This window comes from Colletes latitarsis, chromosome 9 (genome assembly GCF_051014445.1).
Source record: "Colletes latitarsis isolate SP2378_abdomen chromosome 9, iyColLati1, whole genome shotgun sequence".
NCBI classification, from domain to species: domain Eukaryota; kingdom Metazoa; phylum Arthropoda; class Insecta; order Hymenoptera; family Colletidae; genus Colletes; species Colletes latitarsis.
Window position 1 is genome coordinate 27,525,198 of NC_135142.1, and position 21,503 is coordinate 27,546,700.

General features: G+C 36.7%; 5 protein-coding genes and 2 non-coding genes across 9 annotated transcripts; 2 read left to right on the forward strand and 5 right to left on the reverse strand.

The window, feature by feature from the left end:
- Positions 1-594: 594 nt before the first annotated feature.
- Bcn92 (LYR motif-containing protein bcn92) lies at positions 595-1,450 on the reverse strand. The gene is made up of 2 exons (XM_076773298.1): positions 1,240-1,450; positions 595-1,087 (listed from the first exon to the last, which is right to left on the reverse strand). The coding sequence occupies exons 1-2, from the start codon at positions 1,320-1,322 to the stop codon at positions 892-894; spliced, it is 279 nt and encodes a 92-aa protein (XP_076629413.1). The 5' UTR covers positions 1,323-1,450; the 3' UTR covers positions 595-891.
- Positions 1,012-3,531, forward strand: Phers-m (Phenylalanyl-tRNA synthetase, mitochondrial). 2 transcript variants are annotated; one of them, XM_076773288.1, is made up of 4 exons: positions 1,012-1,143; positions 1,844-2,562; positions 2,641-2,933; positions 3,215-3,531. In XM_076773288.1, the coding sequence occupies exons 1-4, from the start codon at positions 1,118-1,120 to the stop codon at positions 3,503-3,505; spliced, it is 1,329 nt and encodes a 442-aa protein (XP_076629403.1). In that variant the 5' UTR covers positions 1,012-1,117; the 3' UTR covers positions 3,506-3,531. The 2 variants fall into 2 exon arrangements, with proteins under 2 accessions (XP_076629403.1, XP_076629404.1); XM_076773289.1 differs by lacking the exon at positions 1,012-1,143 and adding an exon at positions 1,558-1,765.
- Positions 3,532-3,605: 74 nt separating this feature from the next.
- On the reverse strand, positions 3,606-11,107 carry LOC143345814 (putative phospholipid-transporting ATPase IIB). 2 transcript variants are annotated; one of them, XM_076773286.1, is made up of 13 exons: positions 10,312-11,107; positions 8,893-9,037; positions 8,543-8,815; positions 8,214-8,456; positions 7,947-8,135; positions 7,013-7,599; positions 6,457-6,873; positions 6,215-6,380; positions 5,773-6,151; positions 5,386-5,626; positions 5,145-5,311; positions 4,865-5,068; positions 3,606-4,777 (listed from the first exon to the last, which is right to left on the reverse strand). In XM_076773286.1, the coding sequence occupies exons 1-13, from the start codon at positions 10,479-10,481 to the stop codon at positions 4,644-4,646; spliced, it is 3,315 nt and encodes a 1,104-aa protein (XP_076629401.1). In that variant the 5' UTR covers positions 10,482-11,107; the 3' UTR covers positions 3,606-4,643. The 2 variants fall into 2 exon arrangements, with proteins under 2 accessions (XP_076629401.1, XP_076629402.1); XM_076773287.1 differs by lacking the exon at positions 10,312-11,107 and adding an exon at positions 9,386-9,602.
- Positions 11,108-11,256: 149 nt separating this feature from the next.
- Positions 11,257-12,176, reverse strand: LOC143345820 (dynein axonemal assembly factor 19). The gene is made up of 3 exons (XM_076773300.1): positions 12,002-12,176; positions 11,684-11,937; positions 11,257-11,609 (listed from the first exon to the last, which is right to left on the reverse strand). The coding sequence occupies exons 1-3, from the start codon at positions 12,158-12,160 to the stop codon at positions 11,306-11,308; spliced, it is 717 nt and encodes a 238-aa protein (XP_076629415.1). The 5' UTR covers positions 12,161-12,176; the 3' UTR covers positions 11,257-11,305.
- Positions 12,177-12,500: 324 nt separating this feature from the next.
- Nan (transient receptor potential cation channel subfamily V member nanchung) lies at positions 12,501-19,658 on the reverse strand. Its single transcript, XM_076773299.1, has 14 exons — positions 19,443-19,658; positions 18,805-18,983; positions 18,649-18,736; positions 18,205-18,381; positions 17,953-18,142; positions 17,602-17,755; positions 17,260-17,514; positions 16,574-17,193; positions 16,299-16,464; positions 15,962-16,223; positions 13,386-13,567; positions 12,898-13,014; positions 12,701-12,826; positions 12,501-12,629 (listed from the first exon to the last, which is right to left on the reverse strand). The coding sequence occupies exons 1-14, from the start codon at positions 19,531-19,533 to the stop codon at positions 12,501-12,503; spliced, it is 2,736 nt and encodes a 911-aa protein (XP_076629414.1). The 5' UTR covers positions 19,534-19,658.
- Positions 19,659-20,647: 989 nt separating this feature from the next.
- Positions 20,648-20,721, reverse strand: Trnat-agu (transfer RNA threonine (anticodon AGU)). The gene has a single exon. It is a non-coding gene; the product is annotated as a tRNA-Thr (tRNA).
- Positions 20,722-21,317: 596 nt separating this feature from the next.
- Positions 21,318-21,389, forward strand: Trnap-agg (transfer RNA proline (anticodon AGG)). Its single transcript has one exon. It is a non-coding gene; the product is annotated as a tRNA-Pro (tRNA).
- Positions 21,390-21,503: the final 114 nt, after the last annotated feature.

Here is a 21,503-nt window from a genome sequence, read left to right on the forward strand (position 1 = left end):
GATCTATCAGTACTACCAAATACACATCTAGAATCATTTTCTTTTATTACTGAAGATATTTTCACTAGAATCATGGTGATTTGTGATTCTTCGTGATCGCTTTTGATTGGTAGGTAGCGTTCTTTCCACTTTTCACGAATTATGTCCTTAAACTGTATATGTATTATAATATAATATGGTTTAAAAGCAATGTTTAGACTGCATTACTATTATACAATTTAAATTTGGCGCATTTGTAATTCTTTTGAACCGCTACTACAACGCCATCTTCCAGATCACGGTCGCGAATGGAGTTTAATCACGAGCGTGATCGTGATTTTGTGATCACTGTAATAAATCACTGTTAGTGATTTTGCACACTATCCCTAATTTTCACTGGCGTGTCTAGTAGGTCTCGATTTTGATTCGCGAAACAGTACAATAGTAAAACGTCACATTTCAGGAAATCACCCGAAGCTTTCAAAAAATTTCTTCCGTTTAGCCGTTTCTTAACTCCCACCATCTTTGGTAAAGTAGTTCAACGATACATGAAAATACTTAAATCACCATTTATTAAATATGTATAATCACACTTCAAAAATGAAGGTCAATAGATATGACAAATATTCCACATACTTTATTTCAGCAACATATACAACATATCGTTATTACATACACTTTTACTTATAAATAATAGTCTAGAAACGTTATACACATTATTTATTACATCTCTTTGTTACAGTAACAAATATTCTGTTTTATTCCGCATTATGAGGAATCTTTAAAATTATTATGGAACTTTGAAGATCTTTAGATCTATCTTAACCTTATACTAACTATAATTTTGTCATATCTTATACGGATTATAGTTCTTTTTACAGACATTCACTAACACTCACACCGTGTGCAATTTTAATTGAAATTCGATCTTTTTTTCATAGTTTCGATAATTAGTGGTTTTGTGGCATAAAGATTGCCAATGGTCACTTGTCTCTTAATAACTTCAAGCACTTCCTGTCCTTTTTTGTACTCCTCGTTAATCCTTTCGCGATCTCGAAGTGCTTTATTCTCTTGAAATTCGTGTCGTATTTTCCGCAAAGCGTACATCCTACAATGAATATAAATGCATACAGATTAAATGCGGTTACAATCGATGCATAGAATGTACGTAGTTTATTTTCAGTTTAATGGACAAAATTCAAGGTCAATAAACAATATCTCAAAGTGTTAATTTTCCATTGTTTAACAGTTTAAACTTACCGATAATTGTAAGAATTCCATTTCTTACTTTCTCGAATAAGACTTCGGTAAAGATTCAATATTACATTGCGACTATCAGCCATCGTTTCGAATACACTAGAAACTAAATGTGAATGCGGATTGTAGATTTTCTACCGCGTGTGTTCGTATTTGACACGGTTACAGAAGACCCCTCATCGAATTTTGATCTCTAAATCTGTACTAATTACATACCTTAATTGTTAATGCTTCGATTCCAAATAATTTACAATTTTACAAAAAGAAAAATTTAAATGGCATCGTCTTGTAAATGTTACCAGCATTGTAAATTCTCCTTAAATCGTTATGCGTTATTTATACTGTGACGACTTCCTGCAATATCTACCTACAAACAAAGTAGTCTTTGTACAGTCTTTATATTTTGATTACAAATTACGAAATATAATATGTCTATGAAATATATTTTAGTCTCCTAATTATATTTGAATATACAGAGCTTGAGATTCCGAGATACGTAAAATTATTGCGTCGCAATGATACTAAGATGGTTAGATTATTTGTTGTGTTGTACTGTAACAGTATAATTAATTGCTTTTACGATGTCATTTAAAACATAATTTTGTAGGTATAACGTGTATAAACTTTTGAAGCATAATAGCGTACGATCACCGCTATGTAAAGCTTTATCGACTGTTTCTGAAGCTAAACCAAGTAACGAAATAACGTTGCTCGGCCATAAGTATCCAACAGACGAATGGACGAACATTAGTACAAATGTTATTTCTAAATTAGGAAGTAACTTGCATGTTACGCCGTTCCATCCTTTGTCCCATGTACGTCAACGTATCGTTAATTATTTTTACATGCAATTTTGTAATCGTATTGGGAATCCAATCTTCAGTGTATTTGACAACATATCCCCTATAGTGACGGTTGCTCAAAATTTTGACTCCCTTCTTGTGCCAAGCAATCATTTAAGTAGGCAGAAAAATGATTGTTATTATATAAATCAAGATACTTTGTTACGTGCACATACAACTGCACATCAGTCGGAACTAATTTCTATGGGATTGAACAATTTCCTTGTAATTGGGGATGTTTATCGCAGAGATGAAATAGACAGCAAGCATTATCCTGTATTTCATCAAGTAGATGGTGTCAGACTATGTACGGTAGAAGAGGTATTTGAAAATACAAGCAATTCTAATGAATTAAAGCTGTTCGAACACAGAGGTGTGGAAAGTAATGAGAAGCAAGCTTGCCACACTTTGGAATCTGTTAAGATAATGGAACATGAATTAAAAAATACTTTGACAGGATTGGCACAGATACTTTTTGGACCAAGTAATTGGATAAAAAAGAAAAATTCTAATAAATAAGTGCAACTTCAATTAAGTACAAAATTATTACTTTTAATTTTAGAGGTCCAAACTAGATGGGTAGGGCAATATTTTCCTTTTACACATCCATCATGGGAATTGGAAGTCTATCATAACAATCAATGGTTAGAAATATTGGGATGTGGTATTATGCATCAAGAAATTTTAACAAATGCAGGTGTAAGAGAACGCATTGGATGGGCATTTGGACTGGGCTTGGAAAGACTAGCTATGTGTTTATATAATATTCCTGATATCAGGTTATTTTGGAGCAAAGATACTGGCTTTTTGAGCCAATTTGAGTTCAATGATCCTAATACAACAATACAGTATAAGGTAATGGAATATATTAAGAATTAATAACAGTGATAAACTGAACAAATATATTCATGTATATTATCTATATGTTTCAACTTTATTATGAAGTCATCATTGGTAAATTCATCTATAAAGAAAGTTACACTAATAATTATAAATAATATACATTAATATGCTTCTTCAAAATATAGTTATTACATGGTTTTACTGTTTCACGAACTTCTTTCTGAATCTCAATTTTAAAAACGTAATTAACATTGTTTGTGAAATAAGTAAATAATTAATTGATTTCTTTACAGCCTGTTAGTGTTTTTCCTCAGTGTAGAAACGATTTAAGCTTTTGGTTACCCGTAGATGGTAGCTACTCAAGGAACGATTTTTGCGATTTAGTACGAAATGTTGGCGGTGACCGGGTAGAACAAATTTTTTTGAAGGATGAATACATTCATCCTGAAACTAAAAGAAAATCGCATTGTTATACTATAGTATATAGAGATATGAACCGAACGTTATCAAAGAGAGAAGTGAACAATGTTCACGATTTAATAAAAAAATATGCTCGTGAAAAATTACGCGTTGAGATTAGATAAATTAGAATAAATAACTTTTATAACAATTTCGGGTTGTATACTATTATTATTTAGATACCAAGCTTTACCTTGAGTAGTTAGAGAAAGAACGGTATAAAGAATTAATCAGACAAATGAATATATTATTTTATTTGCGCATAAATTAATTACAAATATGTCATCGAGTCAAATAATATTTATCTAGAAATAACTATGTCATCTATAGTACAATACATTTCAACATTATAACTAATAACAATTACAACTAGCTCTACATGCTTATAATTTACGCACGAATATAAAAATCAGTTTCCTTTTATTAGTGTTGTGTATTCACAAAAAATAAAACTGCAATGAATAACATCATACTTGAAAATAATTCTTATATTCAAATGTAAAACAAAAATTAAAAACTTTTCATATATTTATTGAATACATGAAAAAAATGTCAAGTGAGGCATTATATATGCTTTTAGTTAGTTAAGCGTCTAAGATTTATAAACTTAATATAAAAAATACTGTAAATGGTACGATTGAATATAAACAGTAAATATTATGCAAAACTGTAATTAAATGCCGTATGTTACGCGAACACATTTCATGGAAGGGAAAATCTCGCTAATTAATTTTATAAATAAACAGTAACGTAATATGATTGAACAGCTAAATTTCAAGAGTCCCTATACAGTCATCGAAATTTTAATACATTTTAACCTAAATTGAATAAATAGAGGATAATTAACTTTTATACGTTATCGATGAACAATTAATTTTACACGTTAATAGATTAATGGAATAATTTATCTTTAGTTAAAAATTCGAAAAAAATAAGCTTGATTTGATTCGTCGGGTTGGTCCAGTTGACATGCTCAGTATAATATCGATAGCACAGGAAATTCGAAAACTTCGTTAACAGTTGCACTTCAATGTTAAAGTTGTAAAGTTTGTATTTATTGATTATTTGCAGTATAGTTAGAAAAATAGTGAGGAGATTTACAAAATGAGCGTTTATCTATTTCATACTGAGCAAAGGACTCGAATCGGGAATCAAAGATAATTACTTTGCAAACACTTTTTCGTACCATTTCGATGCAAAGCAGACCTTTTCAATTCACCGTATGAACTACTTCTGCGAAGTGAAATTATTGTATATCGTAACTTAGGATAATTTGGTGTAACTTGGAGGTGAGAATTTTTTCCGTAGGAATTTCAAGATATATAATGGCATGCAGGAAATTAAAGTTATCAGCAATACTTTCCACAAGAAGTCTGTAGTTTTGATGAACTCGGCATCTGTGTTAGACAAAAAAAAAGAAGATAATCAAATTTTTTTAACCACATCTACATATTAATTTGTTAAAAGATACGAATGAAACATACCAAAGTAGTCTTTAAGAACGACTAGAGATAACAAATAAAGAGCCAAGGAGAAAATCTCTGCAAGTATCATAATATGGTGCCATGTTCTGATCGTTAAAGCTACCATAATTAATTCCGTCAGAACGAGCGCTGTGAAACTAATGGCTACTATGTGAATGAATTCATCTTCAAACATTATAAGCGCGCCGTACATTATAACTCCGCCTAGAAAATACACGACACAGAAAGTTAACATATTCCTGAAACGTATACGGTCAACAAAAATGTCTAATATATTTACCTTGATATATGCTTATTAAAATCCACATGAAAAATGTCTTGTAAGATAACGATCGACCTTTACTAAGTTCTTTATATAGCTCTGGATAAGTGAGCGCAATTTTCCCGGATACATCTTTGTCTAACACCAAAGAAAATACTGGAAACATCGTATATATCGTTCCATATCTGCAAAATAATAATAAATTCTATTTTTACCATGTTCGAGGAACTGGTTCAGGAATATCTAATTTTGTACTTACCCCACCATTAAAAATCCCTGATATAAGGATACTGACGATAAATAAAAGACTGCAGAAAATACAGCTTGCATAGTCGAAATAATTAAACCACGATGAATAACGAATTGACTTAAAGCAGCAGACCGTTTGTAACTCCTTCGTCCGTGAACCAATAAGAGATTAGCCAGATGGCTAAATTGGGAGATGGAAAAATCTGCGGCCAAAGAGGCCTGTCTACCTTCAAGACCTTCAAGACCTATCCCTACAAAACATCAATTGTCAAATGCTACTCTATAAGCCAGTTCGACAAATAAAAAACATTTGATCTAGAGGATATTGCAAAATAATATTCATGATGGACAATTGTGTTACATATTCTAATAGAAACAATATGAGAATAATATTTACCAGCATCCGCTGCCTGTATCATAGATACATCGTTTCCACCGTCTCCGACAGCCGCGGTTTTTTTACCTGTGTGTCTCTGGATAAGACTGACAACTTCGGCTTTTTGCGTAGGAGAACATCGACAACAAACAACGGCGGGCGAACCGCATGCTAGTTCTAAGAATTCTTGTTCGTAGCATTGCAAACACACCTCTAGAGAATCTCCGCTGATAACTAAGGCACAGTCTTGCTTTTTACGAAATGTATTTAATTCCAAATGAGCATCCGTGCGCGTTACGACAGATTTAAAAACGTAAAGACCCTGCGTTCGTGAAACTAATCGCGAAGATTTTGCTATACACGTTGCAGTTTCCAATTTATCCCCGGTCAGCATCCAAATCTGAAGATGATAAGAAAAATTAGACCCGTCGGGAAAAGATGAAATTCCGTGCGATGCGCTTACTTTAATCCCAGCGTTCCTTAGCACTTCCAATGTTGGTCTTACTCTATCCTGTAATCTATCTTCAACGCCGGTTACACACAGTAATTCCATCTCCCTTTCTAAACTTTCGACAACCGCGGCGACTCTTGAAACACGATCACTGACGCTCATTCTCGCTGCATTATATCTGAGAGAAAAATATTTTTCGAGTAAAAAAATTGTTTCCAATCGCTTCATCGCGGGGCATGTCTGCGCGGGCGTACCTTGCTTCAAAATCGAGATACTGTTCTTCCGTCAAATTCTTTTTTGCAACAACCAGCGTTCTTAGACCTTCTCGAGCCATGTTACCGCAGACTTCTTCCAGCCAATCGTTGTACTGTACTATTCCGGACATAACTACATCCGCTCCTTTCAGATAAAATACTATTTCCGAACTAGATTCCTCTTTCACTATTATTCCCATTCTTTTGGTCTCTGATGTGAACGGAAATATTTGTAGAATCGCATAGTTTAAAATTTTGCCACTTGGTGCTTTCAACTGCATAATATTCAGGTCGCGCTTCACTAAAGCTAATCCCATTTCTTCCGTCCATTTAACCAATGCTACCTCGTCTGGGCTAGAAGCTTGATAATTGCGTTTTTGCTCTGGCAAATAATAATGCTGATCCGCTTCCGTTTGACTAAAGGATCGAAAACGTTTTAATGACTCTATCAACAAACACGGATCAAAGTCTATTCATAGATCAATGAACTACGCTTGAAACGACATACTTTTAAAAATAAACTATGTGTCATAATCATTAATTTTGTGAAAATTACCTTTGAATAGAACCAGAATCTTCTGTTTCCCCTGTTTGCACACTAACCGTGTCCAAGTTGGAGGATTTATTTATTTCGTCGTAAACCGGCGTTACATTGTGACACAACGCCAAAGCATGCACGGCATCGTATATTCTAGTACTTTCAGATCTTCTTACTTTTCCACTATGTAAGGATGCCGCTGGTTTCACCGGTGAAGTTTTGGAATTGACAGAGTAACATGTTTTCAGCACGTTCATAACTTCGTCAAATGTTTCTTGACCGTAAGATATCATGCCCAAGTGTAGCTTTTTGAAAACCATTTTGTTCTGAGTTAACGTGCCAGTTTTGTCGCTTAACAAATACGAGATACGGCCAAGTTCTTCCGGAATAGTAGTCGTTCTCACGACTGTTCCAGCAATTTCTTTATCTCTCTGTATGCACCATGCGTAAAATGCTTTTCCCATATCTAAGTTTACTCTTAAGCTGATCGGAATTATATATGAAAATAATAAAACGAAACGGAACATATAACGGTACCACGGTCCATTAAATCCTTTCAAAGACATCATTACCAACGCAAGGCCGATCACAGCACAAAACAAGACCTATAGAGTTAAAATTTAGAATCATTGATAACAAAATAATGAGAGAAATTACAGTCGAAATTACACAGCTTTTGTAATATGTACATCGATGCCTTGGAAATTAGCCGGTTGCTATCCCTGCCAGTTCTTGGAACTGGCTTCCCGCTAGTCTCAACGGACAAGTGTGTTTATGTTTATAAATCTACAGTGAGATATCGATGTGCCGCGTTATACATCTCTATCTTACTCGCGTTCACTGAAAGAAAGAGACACGGAATTTCCTGGAAGGTTTCTCTCCTTCCAACTTCGGCCAGTTTTGATCCCGAACGTCGACCAATGTCCAAGGCACCGTCGTAATTGAATAATACCTTCGTCAACTGATTTATTTCTTGATCTAATAAGCCGACTTTTGATCGTGGAGCAGAATGATTCATGAGAGATCTAGTTTCCTGCCCTGTATATACAACGATACCAAGAGCGGAACCTGATGCTACAGCTGTATTTGCCCATAATGTGTTGTCTACACCTAAGCTTTCCTCGCTGCTGTATCCATCGTACTGTAAGAAATATCGCAAAAAAGTTTATTTCTCATTACAAATAACTTTCGCAGACAAATCAAATATTTGAAGACTCACTCTCGTGAATGTACCAATAAAGCTGTGTATATCTTTCTGTGGTTTCTCAACGTATAAACTTGCTTTTATATCAAACAATTGAGAATTAGATTCCAATTTTTGGGTAGCTGGTACAGCCAGCCGTAACTTCCAATCTGTTTCACCATCCAATTGATCGGTTCTCACAAAACACGCTCCGGATTTTTCCGTTGTACGTAATAAAACCAAATCAGCTGGTACTCTCTGACCCTTTTCTACTATTACCTGAGAATGGGTAAATAAAATATTTTTTTTTTATATTGTATTTAAACGTAAATGGCATTTTTTTATTATTTTATTAAATCACTTACCAGATCACCTACTCGCAACTTTGAGCTTGGTACTAATTCTGGTGTATCAAAACCTTTTACCAGTCTGTAATATTTCTGGGCATTAACTTCTTTGTCTCTTTTATACCGTCTGAAGTCGTCAATGGCTTCTCGGCAAATTGTAACAGTTAACACAAAACATAATGGTCCCCAATATGTGTACAAGTATCCTATTCGTATGTCTGGTATGAACTGAGATATTGCCATAAGTAAAAAATATAAATTCAGGAAAAATTTAAATTGTTGAAAGAGAACCTAAAACACGCAGAAAATAACATTATTTTTCTTCTTTTATGTTACAGTATGTTCCAATGCTTGGCATTAAATCTCACCAAGGGCAGAAAAGTGACAACATTGTACTTTTGATTTCGTATAACATTAGTGGGAAACTTTTCGTGCATCGGTTGACCGATATGAATCACTCTGGCTCTTAATTCGCGTTTTCTGCAACATCTTCTCCACATCCACGTACAACACCTATGAGTCAAAACAAAGAATAAGTAGAAAGCTAAGGTAAGAAGGTAATTAATTACCAACTGATTATATATTATTTTCATTTTAATATGTTAACAACATTATCGTCCAATTAATTACGACGAAAAACGAAAGAAATCGAAAATTCGTAGATAACGATTACAATACGAGACACATACTTATTTAATACGGAGTAGAGCTGGATAAAAATTTCACGATACTTGTTGCAAAACATGGTCAAAATTGAGCTAAATGCCGTAAAAATAGTCGATAATAACTAATTAACGCTTTCAAAAGAACAAGAATTGTACGGAGATCGAAGTTTTCTGGCCACAGCAAAATGTACGTCACCTTGTCCACGAGTTGTCATTACGCGGCCTAGATATTAACGGGATATCTTCTTTCGATAGCCTTATAACATTGCTTTGCGTCTCCATTTAGATATTTCTTCGTTACAAACCATATAAGAGAACAATATTATTTATTCTCTCGTTAAGAAAAATTGTCTCGGAAAAAATTTTCGACGTTTAACACGACTCTGTTGTGACGGTTGTGACATCATATAACATCCACGAAGCACGCGCTTATAAGACGAATTCATCGTCTTGCTACAGTGAATCGAATTATCCACATAGTACACATTTACACCATTTATGGTAAAATATTTTTGCATTTTTATCAAACTTTTTATAAAATATATTCAAGTTCGTAAAGATAAACGTTTATGAACGGTTTTAAAAAGAAGAGTTTTTAAAAATAATAGTTGAAAACAACAATAGTCTTAAGTTCAACGATTCAGTACAAATCAAAATTATTTATTAAGGCGTTTGTACTATATATATATTCTTTACAACAATAACCATAACAATATTATCGAATATAAATGTCGTCGAAATGGAAATATCCTATGTAGTTTATGTTTCAACATTCATCGTGTAAAGTAACGTTATTAATAACTACGTTAAACGCGTGTTACTAAAAATATTGCTAAAACTAATCGTCTAGAAGTTTTGATATATTATTTTTTTAGGATCGAGCATTTTTCATACTGTTAATCATACATAGCGGCAACTTTCAAACAGAAGCACGGCTCTATTTACTTAGAGACTTATTTCTGTGTTTTAGACGTCACACTTTCTGCACTGACTCGATGAGCTTTTATTATTTCTCTTGTTGGTTACAATTGTAATTTAATGGAAATCGTCGATCGAATATTACGCGTACCATTTTTCCCATTTGTTTGTTCGTTGGAAAATCGAACGCAGAGAAAAACTTACCCACAAAGAAAATTCCTAAGAAATATGGAACAATCGTTGATTCGTCGTCTTCTCGATGTCAAAAGTCGTATACTATCTTCGGACGGTTGAAGAAGATAGTCGGTTTCCTCGTCCATTTCAAAATCCCGCTCGTCCGAGCTCAAACGCAATGGCATCTCTTCTAACCGCATATTCTCGATGAGTCACTCGATAAAATTCTGTTTACTTTTTATCACGGATACACAACCGCTGCTTCCGTTTTTACAGGATGTCAAACAATTGTACGACGCGTATGTATATTCCTTGCAACGACAGAACTTGTAATTGCTTTAGATATTTCTAGTTTCGCTCATTACAATATATTATTACGCGTCACGTGATGTCAAACGATACACTAGCTAAACGTACTGTACGCATATAGTTCCAGGCGAACGTTACATGTGTATACCTTATCAGAACGTTTCGAATTAAATAGAATCGCGATATCTGACAGTTGATGTTTCGCATTTATTTTCTAATTTCTTGCCAAACGGTATAGCAAGAAGCACTACTGATTGACATTCTATATCGAACGATTCGACTGTTCTGTTTGTTTACCAAATGCGTGCGAACGTACGGATATATGCACACACGTACAACATCGGGTCATTCCGCGTACGTATGTGTAAGCATCGCGAGATACGTCTCGGGCAACGACAACAAGAAAATTCGGTACTAAGTCCTCGTGTCATTTCGATTAAAGAGAAGAGGAGACTCGGAATTTCGGTTGATCTGCGAACTAAACATTAATCGGCTACAATCACGGTACTTCGAACTGGTGTTACGGTATGCGCGGCCATATTGGGCATTTGACGATCACGTGACTTTCTCGGTGCGGTCGGTAGTGTCGGTAACGCATACTTGTACTCTTTCAAATACTTTTTTTAACCTTTGCAATTCCCTGCCACGAATGTCGAGAATCTCTTCGTTATCGTTTGTTAATAGTTTTTCTAAATCGATCGCGAGAACAATATCGCTATTCGAGTACGATTCCGTAAGTTAATCCCAACGACTTTATTGCGTTCTTGAGACGTTCGTCCCGACATTCTGCTCTGGCAAGCAAATTGTGGAATAGTCGTGTGCTCGTGGCTCTTTCGTTTTCTCCCATAAAACACACTGTCAAGCAAAATCTGTTGCACTGGCTAAAAACAGTTAGAATATCAACGACGGGATCGATGTCGTCCGCAAGCGCAACAGTTCGATCGAGGCATACGTTTATTAGTTCGATAAATAACACCGAAGGAATTTCAGTACGAAAAATTTTCTCCCGTAACATTTCTCTGGAATATTATTTAAGTACATGAATGTTTACATTAAACGATTTTTTTAGCATTAAGATTCGCGTACGTCTTACCTTAAGTCTCTGAGATAATTAAATTTGGCTTCGTATCCGTCGATCGTTTTCCAAACTCGAATAAATTCTTCGTACGTGTTAGGCAATTCGTCACTCGGGACGTTGCTACTTTTGCTCTCGTCGAACCGTTTGTCTTTAAACTCGAGTGTTTTTTTCGTATTCGAGTTATTCTTATTAACGAGAGGATTCCAAAATCCCTTTACTTTGGATCGAACGTCCATACGTTGCAAAGGCTTTAGGTGCGCGGCATTTACCTGGAAGTGATTTTTATTTAGATTAAATCGTTATGCGATAGAGATAAACGCACTGTAACATCACCATTTGTCTAAAGTCTTCGTACGTAGGAACATTCTGCTCCACCGCTCTGATTTTCGCGTCATTTTGCAATCTGTACAACTCGTCAGCTTTAAGAGCCTCTACAAGCTCTAGCTCCAAATTTTTATAATCGATCGGCGATCTTAATTTACTCATTTCCATATCAATTTTCAGGTTATTTCTCGTTCGAAGAAGGTACGACTCGAAGCAACAAAGTTGCAAGCTCACGAGGCATGAGAATCGTTACTAGCTATAGTAAACGGTTGCTATAGTTACTGCAATAGGTATTGTTATTGCGTTATGTCGGTATATGCTATTTTTCATTCGACGATTCGCATTATAACGGAGAACACCCGGATAAAGTAATTTCAGACAAGGATACATTACTTAATTGAGGTTAGGTATAAAAACAGCACTTCAATTGCCCCTCGTTTCTTTTATGCATTTACAGTAACGGTCGTACAGTAAATATCTTCGTATTTTTCGAAATACAGACATTAAATTACAAAATAACATTATCTTCAGACGCGACGACCTTTCCCTTTGCCAGTTTGGCCTGCCTTTTCTTGTACAATTTATCGTGTGTCCTCTTCATTTCCAAAATTTCTTTCATTTCTTCTTTATCCTCTTCCTGAAACGTGCGTATCGTTGAATTGTTTCATGCTCATCCACATTTTAATGCGACGATTAGGTATTGTTTACCGATTGATTTAAACGAAGTACCAATGCTCTGCGACCGTCGGACATCGGCTGCGAGTAATCCATTAGCTTCTTCAGCCTTTCCTTTGGACTTACTCCTCTTTCTACTACTAACACTATGCGTGCCCACTGCAACGCATATCTTAATAAAAATACGATTAGCGATGATAGAGCGCAAGAAAAGAGAAGGAAAAAAGTACTTGTCTCTGCCATTCGTTCCTGGTTTCAGCGATTTTCTGATACGTGTTCCCCATCATAGCGATCAACATGTTTACAAGCAAAATCGCAACGATCGCCATGTACAGAACGAACAGGAACTATAAATAGAATTAGCGTTCGCGTGAATTGTTGCTAGCTGCTAATAGAATGCGATGGTAAGCCTACTAAAATAATAATAATTCACATAAAAATAATAACAATAATAATAATGATGCAAATAATACATATGTATGTAAATATATTACTTCCTGTATGTCTAATATTATTTTTATGTTTTAAAACAATCTTATCAAATTGATAAAGGCAAATTTAACTTATCACTGATATAGCGCGCAATAGCTATCAAAGAAAGTTTGTATAGATATGCGTGTGTGTTTTATTAAAAATGTCATATAATGTAAACACGATAGGATACAACAGAGAAATAACGTGGAATATAAAATTGTTGAAGGGCAAAGTATATCTGTACCTTGCCTTCCATCTCATGTTGTGTTCGTTCGAACGCACCATAGTAATCTCCGAAATTCGTCATGCTCATTAAAAACATTGCCATCACGCTCTCCATCGGCGATGGCATCGGATTGCTTATCGAATCGTCAACTCCTTCCGGTGTATTGGGATTGTCGAAAGATAGAAATATAATGTAATAGGCTGCAAGATGAAGAAATGGGAGGAATATACAGGATGTTCGGCCACCCCTGGGAAAAATTTTAATGGGGGATTCTAGAGGCTAAAATAAGACGAAAATCAAGAATACCAATTTGTTGATGGAAGCTTCGTTAAAAAGATAATAACAATTAAATTCAAAAATTTCAAATCCTTCTGGAAAAATTATTTTTGGGTGAGGGGGTTAATTATAATCATTTTTCGTCATTAGACATACCCCCAAAATCCTACCCATTTTCGAGAAAAAAATTCAAGAAGGTGTGAAATTTTTCGACAGAAAAAAAAATTTCAAATCGTTTTGGAAAAATTATTGTCGGTTGCGGGGGTCAATTACAATTATTTTTCGTCATTAGACATACCCTCGAAATCTTACCCACTTTCAAGAAAAAAATTCGAAAAGGTGTGAAATTTTTCGAAGGAAAAAAAAAATTTCAAATCGTTTTGGAAAAATTATTTTCGGCTGCGGGGGTCAATTACAATCATTTTTGGTGAATAGACATATCCCCAAAATCCTGCGTATTTTCGAGAAAAAAATTCAGTACGGGTGGAACTTTAAACGTTAATAACTTTTTAACGAAGCTTCAATCAACAAATTAGTATTCTTGATGTTCGTCTTATTTTGGCCTCTAGAATCTCCCATTAAAGTTTTTCCCAGGGATGGCCGAACATCCTGTATAGTCGTATAGATCACGGTACAACATATTTATCTTTATAAAATGTGCAAATTAAAACAAGTGTATAAAACTGAACGCCCAACATAGCTTTACTTAACAGGTAACAATGATATATTTTAGCGTGAACGCTTATTTAAGAAAGGAGATACACGTGTCGAGGCCAACGTATTTAGCGACGTAGGCCGTTTCTTGAGAATATTGTACTGCAAGGAGCTGGAACAATAAAGGTGTCATTCAACAATAAATGGCGTACACTGAATACCGCAGTGGTTATGATTTCACGTTGACAGCAAAGGACCCCATGCAAGGTGTCAATGACCTGACTGTCATCGATGCTTCGTGGTATATGATAAATATTTGTACTAAAGGATCTGGTCACAGAGTGGCAAGAGAACACGAATCTTACCCCAGAACTTTTATAGAGTGAACGTTTTCTTGATTTTCATATAACATATATTCAAAAGTTTATTAATCTCGAAACGAATGCCATCAAAATAAGAATTTTAAATACTTCTAACTTCTACGTCGGCAGCGAACGGAAACGCAATTCTTATCAACAAAGAGTTGGTCATTACACAACTGCAATAAAGTTCTTCAAACACCTGCCCAAACACGCGATAATAACTTAATGCAGCATGGTTGGAATGACGTTGATAGAACAATCCGATTGCATAATATTGCAAGGGAGGCAAGTTCCAACAAAGCTTTACCACACAATTGGTTAAAAGTGACGCCAGAATTTCAGTTAAATTACTTCTTCGACTACTGAAGTGTATCGAAGCTAATTAAATTAATTAGTCTAATATCTCATTGCATGTGCTCCACTTAAATTTCGTTGTTTTTATAAATTTATTAACATCGCAATACTGTTTATGTTTTGGATGTTGTTAGGTCGAGCATAAGTAGAGTATGAGACCAACTACGAATTGTTTACTAATTAGTATCGATAATATTGTGCGGCTATCTATAAAAAATATGGTCGTCTAAAACTTTTGCCTGCTACTGTAGATAACTTGGTAAGATGTTGGCGTAGTGCCTCTGTTCGTAGCAGACGAATGTTTCACGTTGGACGAGCTTCCAGTGCAATAATCTGTGTCAATGTCGCATCTGATGCGGCAAAACAGACGATTAGGTCATAACGCGAAGTGGCATCGTCTCCTCGATGTCGTCATAATTTGGCTAATGACTCAAAAAAAAAAAAAAAACAGAAAAAGAAAAAGAAAGAGAAACTGGCGGCTCGAGCCGCTTCGCGAAATATTCGCCGCGCTACCGGCGTCGATCGTGTCGATCGTTCGTTAATCGTTGTTAGCATCGGTGATAATGTGGTCGTTCGATCGACCAACCGGATGGGTGGACTTTACCGAATCGATTTCGGTTCTATTTATATTCGTGATGCGAATAAAATGAGACGCGATGTATCTGCAATCATGTGCCAAAAGTTTCAGGCCAAGGGAGCGAAGCGATCGTAAAAACGGAACGAAATCAGGCGGTAGGAGAAAAATGGAAGGAGAATCCGTTGGAAAGTTGTTTGGACCGTCTTGATTCGTTAAGGCTACGCCGGACTTCCTTTGGTTTGCTCGAGGATTGATCCTTTTACCCAAAAGGCACGAGCACACATCGGATATCTCAATTTTATGACGATGCTTTTCAGAGTCTCTACGAGTTTTCATGCAACGGATAGTCGATAGTACGACAAAGTCCTCACCCTGAGAAAATCCCATCACGAACACCGAATAGATGGAAACGAAACGGATGAGATCCCCCATGATCATTCTGTAGATCATCACGACGAAAGGACCAACCGTCTTGAAACCTCTGCAGAAAAACAGGAAATAGGGCGCAGTGGTTAACATCACGACGACGGCCAACATGTCCTCGACTTCGTCCGCGCAAGACAGTCGCAGGAACGGAAAGGTTAATAATATGCAACAGGAGAAGAGGAACATAACCCGCGACGGGGCGGTCATCTGGAAACAACGTTAGTATCCATATTTTTTTGTTACAGAACGAACATATCGATTCTGCGTTTATTATCGTCCTACCAGATTCTCAATGAACATATTAAGACCCAGAAACCGGGCCTCCCGCAGCGCTGCAATAATGTAGAGCAGAGCCGCGACTTCCATCAGCATTTCTGCCGTTAGGCGAATCTTTCCCGAGAACGTAGCCAGCTGCATCAGTCTGCACTCCTCGGTGAGGTCGCTCCACCTGAGTTCGAACAAACGTCTTCTTCAATCGCTCATAAATACGCGGACGCCAAACAAATTAATCATTTGCGTTATTTCTTCGTACAAAAAGTCGTTACAACGCGACGTACCAGTTATTCTTGTCGTTGTCACCGGGCAACGCGACATCATCGAGCAGTAAGTTCTTCGCGACGAGTAGGCTCTTGTTGATCGTGACTCTAAGATAATCCGTAGTTGTATCGTTTTTACTTGGGTACACGTGTTCGCTCGTACCAGAAGGCATTTCGTAGGAGTTGTTAACAAGTTCGTTCCCGTTCACGTCCGTCGACCAAACGTTCCTCAACGTGGACGTTATATCTGCCAGAATGTCGTGCTTCAGCTTCTCGAAGTAGGTCGGTGTTACGTTTAAGGAGGATTTAAGATTCGCGATCAAGCTGGCGGTAAAGGCCCTCTCGATCAGTTCGGAAAGGTTGGAATTTAGATAATTTTTCGAGATTTCGAAGGTAGAGTTCGAAGGAAGATCTGGACTGGGTGTCGACGACCCGATGGGCACGTCAGTTGTATTCGTAGTCTCGCCGGATGCAATTGGCGAGGGCCCCGGACGAAGGGTGAAACTGATCAACGACAGGACGAAGTAGAAACAGAAAAGGAAGAATTGACGGTAAAATCGAGATTTGACGAAGGTGTTCCATTTTGCGTTCAACAGGTCGATCAGGATGCCGTCCATCAGCTCCAAGTGTTCGTCCTTCTCCTAAACAGGGAGCAAGAATTAGGGTTGGAACTATAGTCGTACGCGAAGCTTTAATTATCGACTTACGCCGAAAACCACCAGGTTCAGAGCTGAATTGTGACTGATGTTTCCCGTGGTGACGTCGATGGTGTCGATTTGCGAGAGGGGGTACGCCGCGCAAGTGATGCTCCCTATCTGCCAGTAAATTTCCCTCTCGATGTTCAGGATGTGGAAGAACATATCGATCCGGGCTAATTTTGCCGATAACGTCAAAGGTGTTAGATGCTGGGCGTTCCTCAGCGACAGCGACGCGCCAACTTCGTACGCCATGTCGAACGAAGCCTTGCGTTGCAAAAGGAACTCGTCATTCGATCGTCAAACTATCCGTTCTTTCCTCTCTGTTAGAGGTCTGGTCTTTTAATTATGTACCATCTTTTCGTAGATCACCAACATGTGCAAAACTGTGTTGCCGTTTGTGTCTTGTTTATCAGGGTCTGCGCCCCTCGCTAGCATCAGTCTGTAACATTCCTCCTGGCCCAAACACGCCGCGAAACTCAAAGGATATTCGCCCCAATAGACGTACCTACTCGAACAAACATCGACGAATCTGGTACTTTTTTCAGAAATTCTTTAACCTTTGCGTCATAACGAAAATGTTAACAGTTGTTCTTTCTAGGTGTTTTGTTTGAGTAAAACAAATACGATGTTTTTAAGAGAGTATTCTAGAGTCCTGTTATCGACGCAAGAGTGAAGTCGTCGGTACAAGCGAAAAAGCGTTACCCATTGTAATTCGTTTCCGGCGCTACGCATACCCATTCGTGATCTACGCTGTCCACCCTCGATGCTTTCTGATCCTCTGGGCACATAAAGTTCCCCACGCATCTCTCGTGAACGTCCGCGCCACTGTCGAGTAAGAACTTTACCAACGATGGATCTTCGTTTACTATCGCGATATGCAATGCATTTTCGCCTGTTGGAGGGCAGAGAAAAGGTTTAGACTGACGAACAAATGAAAGGAAATTGAGTACTCACCATAGTATTCGTCGCTGATGTAGATATCGTTGATGAGCTTCGGATAAAAGCGCAATAAACGTTTTGCCAGGTCGATGTGGATAGCAGTCGCGTGTAACATGCACAAATGTAGAATCGTTTCACCGACCGCGCCTCTTTGACTCAAACTCCAGCAGACTAATCTGTATTTGCTCGTATCTGGCACACAGAACAACCTACACGACTCAGAGTTCTTCTGGGGCGACTGTTACGAGGAAAAAAGCGGGGCGCCATAGATTTTTCAAGGATGGGACACTCGAAATTATTTTTATAATTCGAACCTCTCGAAACTTAAATAAATAGCAATTTTAATTCTGTATGTATAATCGCCTAAAAAAATCTAGGGAACCCCTTTTTTAATTTTTAATTACTCCCCCTTTGGTAAATTTCTGACCGCGCCAGTGACGCTACTATAGTTTTCATTACCTATACTCGTCTCGTCGACTTCCTCGTCGCCCATGTCCTTGTCTATGTCGTAATCGGTTGGATTCTCCATAGCCTTTAACGGCGGTAGCTGAAACGCGATCGTCGAAGGTGTAAAAAGTAACGAACGCTCCAGGATGTCCAATGATACTTTTTTACCATTTTATGTTTCGGTCGATCTTTGTTCCGCAGCAAAACCAGCTTCTCGATTGGAATCCATTTACCTTTTCCTTTGTTGTACAAATACGGTTCTACTTTTGTTCTCAGAGCGTGATCCAGTTCGGCATATTGTTTGGTCTGCGTGGCTCTTTTCATCATGTCTACCAATAGACCACCTCCTGTTCGAGAACCCCCAAACGGTCATCTTCAATATCCACTTTCCGACAAGTTCGATTTACGCTGTCGTCCATAATAGGCCTGATCCCTTTAAAAATGCAATAATTAGAAGTTTCAAAATTCCTTCCCATCAAACGAAACACGCTGCATTCGGATTCAAATACACCCGCTATTGCGATACAGCGTTTACTTGTAATTATTGCATTCTTGAGTGGACTTTTTGTCTTTGGGGAGTGGCCTATCAGTCATCAGACGCTTGTTTACGCTTGGAAAACGATAAGGTAAAATACAAATACAATTCTCTGAAACGATTTTATTGCTTTACTCCGTTATTTATTCAGTTCCACGGATACCTTTTGGTCGAAATAGGTACGCATAGAATAAACTGTATTTTTATGTTGTGCAGTTACTATCCCTCTCTATAAAATTGTTTGTGCCAATAATTCTCTGACTCACTGTACCTTTCAAGTCGATCAATTTATACAGCAAGATAGATCCGGCATCCGTCTGTTTTTTCACTCCGCTCGCTACGTTGCTCTCTGTATTTCCCATGTTTCTACGCAATGACGATACTTTTAAAGTTGAATATTAGATGTGCAGTCCAAGAAGTTCGAAATTTTATCGTTAAACAGGACGTTTGCTCAAACGCTTCGTTACCATAGAGTATCGTTTCCGTATCGATCACGCAAACGTGCTTAATGCGGGTCTTCCTCGGTAAAAATATCTACAGTTTATTCGACATTTTAAGTAAAACAGTCTAGGATGTCAGTAAATACGCGCTTTACCTTAGTATTAATTTGGTCACGTTCAATTACGGACGACCATTTTTGGTTGCGTACTACCAGAGATGAGCAACAGTTTCTTGGAATAATAAATGATGAATAAAATCAACACACAGCGGATTTTATCAACGATGTTTACTCGATTAGCTGCTTAAATGTGTATTTATTCGTCGAGAAATATTTAATTCCGCAATTTAAATATTAATTTTTACGCAACACGCAACACATAAAAAGTCGTTTATCCTTTACGCGTTATTCAACATTTTTATTTACTTGAGAATTTTGCCCATTTCTGCGTAACAAAGCCACAAAAGCGGAACTCCTACGCGATCAGCAATCTATGAGGTAAGCCGATAATTCTTCAGCGGAAGGATTTGGTAATGGCCTTTTAATCGTTCGGCAAAGGATGTCCTGTTTGTAATAGTTACAAATATAGATTTGTAGATTCATACGAAGTACATTTTAGACAAATATGTCTAAAGTGGGAGATTAAAACGACACCGTTTTTCTATATTGTCTGGATTGGAATTAATTTTAATCGTTGTAAAAGAATGTTTTAACAATAGGAAGGACGCATCACAAGATCATATTCTTTCGGATAACAAAACCTTCTGATAATAGAGCATTCGGAATAGTAGAACGTTCAGATAATACAAGTTTACATAGTGGAGACTGTATTTGATTACTTAGTCATTTGACTTTGAGATAGAACGTAATTGCACTTCGCGTGTTATCGTTCGACATGACTGTTCGCAATACTAAAAGAATTTACGGATCTGTATAAATCGTATATATTAACAATATAATTGCACTTAATTCAGTTTTCTTGTAGGTAGTAAGAAACCAATGAAGAAAATTATAAGGCTAAACAAAAAAAATGATATAGGCCCCGGAGGGATTCGAACCCTCGATCTCCTGTTTACTAGACAGGCGCTTTAACCAACTAAGCCACGGCGCCAGGTTGATATTCGTTTCTTACAGAATGCATCTGTGTTGTCTAAACTGTCGATATCGATTGTTAATAAAATTTTATTTCATATAAAATGAGCGCACAATCCACACGAAATGCATCTAAAAGCATCATTTAGTTTTTAACAGTAGAAAATTAAGAAATCTTATTAGAGAATTTCCTTAAAACTGAAATCTTCACGACTATTCGATGGTATACGCACATTTTATTCAGAGTCGAGTAGAATGTAATTTGATTCCATTTGCCACGATACGATTACATGCGATAACATGGTAATTATCGCCCAATTGCTGTGTAATTATAATTGCAAATCATTAAAGCATGTAAAAAACTATCTAATCTAATTATAGTATTCGTGAATATTAATTTGAGCGTGTGTTCTAATCTAGAAAGAAACATTGAATTTTATATCATTCAATGTTAAGAGAGCTAATAGTTATTTTAAATGTATATTATTAGTTAAGGTAATGATTGGCAATATAATGTATTGATATAGTAATATATGTCGTTATAAATTTTAAGAATCAAAATATAGTGTCGAGGTTGAATTTATGTTTCATATTTTGGAAAGTTCTTTCATTGATGGCTCGTTGGTCTAGGGGTATGATTCTCGCTTAGGGTGCGAGAGGTCCCGGGTTCAAATCCCGGACGAGCCCGTCTTTTTTTTTTTATTAATATTATTTTATAATTTGAATAATTATATCTTGGACTGCACATATTATTCACTTATGTCGTATAGAAATGTAAAAAACTGAAATATTAATTTATTG

Excerpts from the sequence above, each read along its gene's own strand:
- Phers-m (XM_076773288.1), top strand. The coding sequence starts at position 1,118 with ATGCGGTTACAATCGATGCATAGAAT. Across the intron at positions 1,144-1,843 it reads TTACAATCGATGCATAGAAT|GTATAACGTGTATAAACTTT; the intron begins GTACGTAGTTTA and ends ATAATTTTGTAG. Across the intron at positions 2,563-2,640 it reads ACAGATACTTTTTGGACCAA|AGGTCCAAACTAGATGGGTA; the intron begins GTAATTGGATAA and ends TTTTAATTTTAG.
- Bcn92 (XM_076773298.1), bottom strand. The coding sequence starts at position 1,322 with ATGGCTGATAGTCGCAATGTAATATTGAATCTTTACCGAAGTCTTATT. Across the intron at positions 1,088-1,239 it reads TGGAATTCTTACAATTATCG|GATGTACGCTTTGCGGAAAA; the intron begins GTAAGTTTAAAC and ends TATTCATTGTAG.
- LOC143345814 (XM_076773286.1), bottom strand. The coding sequence starts at position 10,481 with ATGCGGTTAGAAGAGATGCCATTGCGTTTGAGCTCGGACGAGCGGGAT. Across the intron at positions 9,038-10,311 it reads CTTAGGAATTTTCTTTGTGG|GTGTTGTACGTGGATGTGGA; the intron begins GTAAGTTTTTCT and ends TTTGACTCATAG. Across the intron at positions 6,381-6,456 it reads TATCTCGATTTTGAAGCAAG|ATATAATGCAGCGAGAATGA; the intron begins GTACGCCCGCGC and ends TTTTTCTCTCAG.
- LOC143345820 (XM_076773300.1), bottom strand. The coding sequence starts at position 12,160 with ATGGAAATGAGTAAATTAAGATCGCCGATCGATTATAAAAATTTGGAG. Across the intron at positions 11,938-12,001 it reads ACGAAGACTTTAGACAAATG|GTAAATGCCGCGCACCTAAA; the intron begins GTGATGTTACAG and ends AATCACTTCCAG. Across the intron at positions 11,610-11,683 it reads AATTATCTCAGAGACTTAAG|AGAAATGTTACGGGAGAAAA; the intron begins GTAAGACGTACG and ends ATAATATTCCAG.
- Nan (XM_076773299.1), bottom strand. The coding sequence starts at position 19,533 with ATGGGAAATACAGAGAGCAACGTAGCGAGCGGAGTGAAAAAACAGACG. Across the intron at positions 18,984-19,442 it reads TAAATTGATCGACTTGAAAG|GAGGTGGTCTATTGGTAGAC; the intron begins GTACAGTGAGTC and ends GTTCTCGAACAG. Across the intron at positions 16,224-16,298 it reads ATATGTTCATTGAGAATCTG|ATGACCGCCCCGTCGCGGGT; the intron begins GTAGGACGATAA and ends CGTTGTTTCCAG.